General features: G+C 50.1%; 1 protein-coding gene across 2 annotated transcripts in view; it reads left to right on the top strand.

Annotated features, from left to right (window-relative positions):
- The first annotated feature begins 5,004 nt into the window (after positions 1-5,004).
- Rad23b (RAD23 nucleotide excision repair protein B) overlaps positions 5,005-6,000 on the top strand; it is a 43,240-nt gene continuing 42,244 nt past the window's right edge. The window contains exon 1 of one of the 2 annotated variants that reach the window (XM_085839280.1): positions 5,005-5,226. Coding sequence is in view for 1 of the 2 variants with exons in the window: in XM_085839279.1 (XP_085695405.1) it covers positions 5,338-5,403 (66 nt within the window). In the remaining variant the exon portion in view is untranslated. Of the gene's footprint in view, positions 5,404-6,000 lie in introns of both variants that reach the window. The other variant, XM_085839279.1, reaches the window with a different exon arrangement.

Here is a 6,000-nt window from a genome sequence, read left to right as displayed (position 1 = left end):
GCCTTGTACTACTCCCAACTTGACCAGTAGGAAAATCATCGCTAGATGAAGTATTTAGACCTTCTGTTTGTATAAATCAGAGCCAAAAAACAAACACAACAACAAAAACTTTAAAGAAAGCTAATTTCCAAGCCTCAAGCATTTCATTACAGTAATGGCAAAGTAGACTAACACACCAGCATATCTTATTATTAATTCTATTCTCTGAAACCATTTGAGTGGTTTCCAAAACTGACAGTGGTAAGGTATTGGTGGTATAGAGGCACCATAGCTGCCTTCTGAGAATGCTAGTAAAACCCCCTGCACCTTGGTGGCCTTGCCTTTGTTTCAGCCTGGTAACTGCAGAACCTACCTGAGCCTTTGCTGACTGATATTTCCCCTTTACAGCCTTTCTGTTATGCATAAAGATGACATTTTACTATCTAGCATGGGAACTATGGTACCAAATTCCATGTTCCAACATGGAAGCAGTTTTATGAAGTGTGTATACCTTTACAGAACTGAGGAAGTCATAGACCATGACAAGTTTAAGATACATTAAGATACATCAAGAGGCAGGGACAATGAGATGGGGAAGCTCATCTATAGGTGTCACCCATCATGTGAAGGCGTTCTTAGGTTTTGGATTGGGACATGCTAGTTACCTCCTAAGTGAATAGATTCTAAAAGGCTTTTATTTGTTCTGAGGTGTTAGTAAGAACCCACAAAGGGACAAGGAGAAGCTGTTCTGGAGGGGTAGAACCAGGCTGAAGTAAGGCAAAAACCTCTGGGCCTCTGCACAGCCCTGAGATTCTAATCAGCTGCTCTCTGCAGACACAAGAGCCCTTTCCTGACTCTGCCTTCACAGCCAGATGCAGCTTCTCTTCCAAGTTTTGGAGTACAGTAATATGTAGTTTCTCCAGAAACAAAAGAATTACTCAATTCACACACAAAACCTTTCCCAGTACACCACTTAGGCTGCTGAGGCATTAGCACGGCAGCCATTAGCCTGGCTCCAGAGTTTCTCTCAAAACCACAGCAAGGAGCTACAGAGTTGGCTCAGCAGGGAAGAGCATTTGCTACTCTTCCAGAAGACATGGGCTTAGTTCCCAGCATCCATGTTGGACAGTTCACAATGGCCTGTCACACCAGCTCCATGAAATCTGTCACCCTCTTCTGGACTCTGAAGTCACCCACACACATGTGGCATCTACTTTGACAAATAAAAATATTATTTATTTATTTGTTTATTTAGAGACAGGGTCTCTCTGTGTAGCCCTGGCTGTCCTAGAACTCTCTTTGTAGACCTGGCTGGCCTCCCAGAACTCAGAAATCCTCCTGCCTTTTTCTTCCCAAGTGCTGGGATTAAAGGCCCTCACCACCACTGCCCAGCCTAAAGAATAAAACTCTTTCCCAGCACTCGGGAGGCAGAGGCAGGCGTATTTCTGAGTTCGAGGCCAGCCTGGTCTACAGAGTGAGTTCCAGGACAGCCAAGGCTACACAGAGAAACTCTGTCTTGAAAAACCAAAATAAATAAATAAATAAATAAATAAATAAATAAATAAATAAATAAAATAAAACTCTTAGAAAAGAACTAATGACAAAAACTAGAGAAAAATCTGAAAAAATGAAAAATAGTCATTTAACTATTAGGAAAGATAGAGTTTCAGGCTGAAGAAACCTCATGCACAGAGGCCCAGAGGACAAAACCAGGTGTTTGAGATGATGAAGGAAAGATGGCCCGAGGATAGCAATGAATAGCAGGGAGACAGAAGAAAAGGCACAAGCTCAGAGGATTTGGTAAGAGTCAGATGATGAGGGTTCTCCAAGGCCAGGGAGAGTTTGCATTTTAATCCAATGTACAACTAGGTATTGTTAGTGTTTGGCTCTTAAATGTCTCACAAAGGCTTGTGTGGTAAAGGTCAGGCTGCCAGCAAGTAGAGCTATGTGAGGTGGAAGTTATGTTGCCAGGGGTGCTCTTGAAGGGAGTTGGAGACGCCCGTTTCTTCCCTCTCTTAGCTTCTGGGTACCACAAAGCAAGCAGCTCTATGACCATGCCTTCCTGATACAACATACTGTGTGGCCATAGGCCCAAACCATGAACAAGTATGCCCGGACTTAGACCTCTGAAACCATGAGCTAAAAGAGACCTTTCCTCTTACGTTGATCACTGTGACATTTTGTCACGCATGGAAGTAAAACGCAAATATCAAGAATGCGACATGGTGCAGGGCGTGGTGGCACACGCCTTTAATCCCAGCACTTGGGAGGCAGAGGCAGTCGGGTCTCTGAGTTCGAGGCCAGCATGGTCTACAAAGTGAGTTCCAGGACAGCCAGGGCTGCACAGAGAAACCCTGTCTCGAAAAAACAAAAAAAAAAAGAAAAAAAGAAAAAAAAAAGCAGAATAAAAGAATGCGACATGGTTTATGTTTTCAAAAGAAAACTTTGATCTAGGGATAGTGGTACACACCTGTAATCTCAGCACTCAAGAGGGCTGAGGCAGGAGAATTGCAAGTTTCAGTTCTGCTTGGGCTATATAGTTGAGACCTTGTCATAAGAAACAAAATCAACGGGGCCTAGCAAACACAGGAGTGGATGCTCACAGTCAGCTATTGGATGTATCACAGGGCTCCCAATGGAGAAGCTAGAGAAAGTACCCAAGGAGCTAAAGGGATCTGCAACCCTATAGTTGGAACAACATGATGAACTAACCAGTACCCCGGAGCTCTTGTCTCTAGCTGCATATGTATCGAAAGATGGCCTAGTCGGCCATCACTGGAAAGAGAGGCCCATTGGACTTGCAAACTTTATATGCCTCAATATAGGGGAATGCCAGGGCCAAAAGAATGGGAATGGGTGGGTAGGGAAGTGGGGGGCGGTATGGGGGACGTTTGGGATAGCATTGGAAATGTAATTGAGGAAAATATGTAATAAAAAATATTAAAAATTAAAAAAAAGAAACAAAATCAAAACTAAAGCCCCCAGTTTAACATATTGGGTGCTTTGGCTGCTGGACTGTTGTGGGATTGGATGTGAAGTCTCCTTAGAAGACAGCCACTGCCGGGCGTGGTGGCGCACGCCTTTAATCCCAGCACTCGGGAGGCAGAGGCAGGCGGATTTCTGAGTTCGAGGCCAGCCTGGTCTACAAAGTGAGTTCCAGGACAGCCAGGGCTATACAGAGAAACCCTGTCTCGAAAAACCAAAAAAAAAAAAAAAAAAAAAAGAAGACAGCCACTGCTGATGGTTGTAGACATGGAAATCATGGGGGGGGAAGTGGCTAAACTTGTGGGTACAGAGTGGTGAGTAAACGTGATAAGATCTGACCCTGGTTTGGATGTGGTGGCTAGGCAGCAGGAGTCAGGGAAGAAAGGACTTAAGGATGATGACGATGTTTGGATCTGAGTACCTAAGAGGTGGAATGTCATGAGTTAGGGGAGAAATGACTTGAAGAGAAAGCCCATAAGGAAGTCAGTTGCTACCTTTGCCCATGTTTTTTTCCAGCATCTGGTTACGCTGAAAACAGTAATACTGCTTTGCCTTTGGCTGACCCTACAGCTAAAGGGAGAGATCCCAGCTGTCAGTTTTTCAGAGCAAAAGTTGAGCATACCTGGTGACTAAGACTAGTTCCACAGGAAGACAGCCCAGCCGGCAGAGAATTCGATATTTATCATAGTTCAGGGACATACCTTGTTGGTGGAGAGGGAGCTTGATTAGGGAAAGTTCCACGAAAAAATTATATCCTAGCTTCTGGAATCATGAAAATCCAAATAGCGATAATCATTGATGGTGCTGGCTCAGGGACGGGGGATGCTCATAATTGTCCTCAGTGTGGTCTGATGGTAACTGCTTTTTATTCTTTTTAAGTCTAACAGGGGTCACTGCACTATTAAGAGGCAGCATACAGACAAGCTGTGGTCTGCACTCTGGTCTTATCGCTGTGTAAATAATCATACAGCTACAGCCAAGCACTTAACTTTGTGTTCCTGACTCTAAGACTTACATGCATTATCCCACTCTCTCAACCACCAATTAGCTGAGTGACATCTCACCCTTACTGCCAAGGAACCAGAAGCACGTCTACCTATTTTTCTAATATTTACCTTGTATTACAACGTGCTAGGCTTATTCTGTAGGTTTTGGGGGCACAACGTGGGCAAAACAAAATGCATGCCTGTGTAGCCTCAACCTGGGGACCAGTAAAAGAAGAGAAGACACACACGCTAAATACACATAGTGTAGAATACCCAGAAGGTGATGAATGGTTACTGAGACAAGTGGAGCTGGATAATGGGATCCGAATAAGATACTTTAAGTCGGGTACGCAGGATAGAATTCAAGAAGGCGACATTTGAGCAAAGATTAAAAGGGTCCACGTGCAAAGGAAAGCAGCGCTTGGGGTGAGACGGGGGGGGGGGGGCAGGGAGGCAACCGCCTAATATCTACCACCAACACCTAAACGAAGCAAAACGATGGAGGGAAAGGTGTGACATAACTAGGCCTCCTTCTTAAATCCGCCTTTCTTTACAGGTGGGAGGTCCCAAGGCTGGTGAGAGAACGCAAGACTCGCAAGCAAGCAGTCCACGGCTGGAGTCAGGCTCAGAATCAGGGAAGCAACCGGCATTACACACGCTCCTCTGGCGACGTGCGCCCCTCCTGGGCGGGCCCTCGGCAATCCTTGCACTAAGGCTCCGCCCGCTCCACCGCCCTCAAGGTTCCGCGCTTGCTGAGCCGCAGCTACTGAGCCGGGACTCCACGTATCCGTTCCCCGGCTACGGGTTGCGCAACTCGCGCCGCTGGGCGGAGCCTGGACGTAGGCGGAGCCACTGCAGGACCCGGGAGCGGACCAGGCCTTCGAGAGCGCCGCTGCTTGCGACGTGCGCCTGCGCACGCCGGCGCCGCGCCGCACGATATTCCAGCCCCACCCATCGCCCCGCCTCCAATTCCCGGGCGGAGTTCCTGTTGACGCCTGCGCACTGCGTCGCCGCACCCTGCGCCTGCTCAGATCGCCTGAGTCTGGCCCCATCCTCCGGGTTTTTTCTGGTGGGGGAGGGGTCACGTCTCGGCGAGTCACGGTGATGGCGGCCACCATCCTGTGGTGAGGTAGCGGATTCTCTGCGTCTCTCGGGGAGTCCCTCGCGCCACTTGCGGGCCCAGTGGCTGGCGCGTGAGGAAGCACCGTGGGTCGAGCTTACGGGGAGAGCCGCGGGAGCGAGCGGCGGTGCGGCCCGGGGAGACGCGGGGCCCGGGGTGAGTGCGACTCCGGGCGAATGTGACAAGCCCCCCCACCCCCACCGCCTTCCTCCCGAGAGCGCGAGGATCGCGGCCACTCCGGGGCGGCCAGGCCCCGGCTTAGGCACCATGCAGGTCACCCTGAAGACCCTTCAGCAGCAGACCTTCAAGATCGACATCGACCCGGAGGAGACGGTATGCGCCGCCGGGTTAGGGGAGCGCGGGCCCGAGTCGGGGCGGCGCGGGCGGGCCCCAGAGGGGCGTCGGGTCACCGCCGGCTTTGTGGCGGACAACGAGGAAGGCCCGGGGGCAGGTGGCGTGGAGCAGCTCCGGCCCGCGTGGGCGCTGGTGGCCGCGGCCCGGAGCGCGTGGTCGTGGGGACGGAGGGGGAGGGGAGGCCTGGCGGCCTGGGCGCTGGAGCCGGGCCTGAAGTGCACAGGTGGGGGAGGGAGGGAGACCCAGGCGAAGCCACCACCCTCCGGCGACATGGCTAGGTGCAGAGGTCTAAGGGGCCGGTTACCCAAGACGGTGGGCCTTAAACGCGCCTAGTTTTGTCTGCAGCCGGGAGGGATGGTGGGGAAAAATGAATTTTTTGGCCTCTCAGAAGGACCCCTTTTATTTGTGTATTTTGGATTAGTTTTTACGATCCTTCCCCTCGCAGCCACCGAACCCACACCCACAGGTGGATTACGCTCAGAGGCCACGTTGGTGGTGAAGAATTTTGCATTAGAAACCTTCAGATACGGATTTAAATGCGTTCTCTCGGTCGTCTTGGGAACCTGAACGCTCCTC

Source organism: Mus caroli, unplaced genomic scaffold (genome assembly GCF_978045245.1).
Source record: "Mus caroli unplaced genomic scaffold, Mus_caroli_1 scaffold_6, whole genome shotgun sequence".
NCBI lineage: Eukaryota > Metazoa > Chordata > Mammalia > Rodentia > Muridae > Mus > Mus caroli.
Note: the sequence above shows the minus strand (reverse complement) of the source record. Positions and strands in the feature narration are given on the sequence as shown.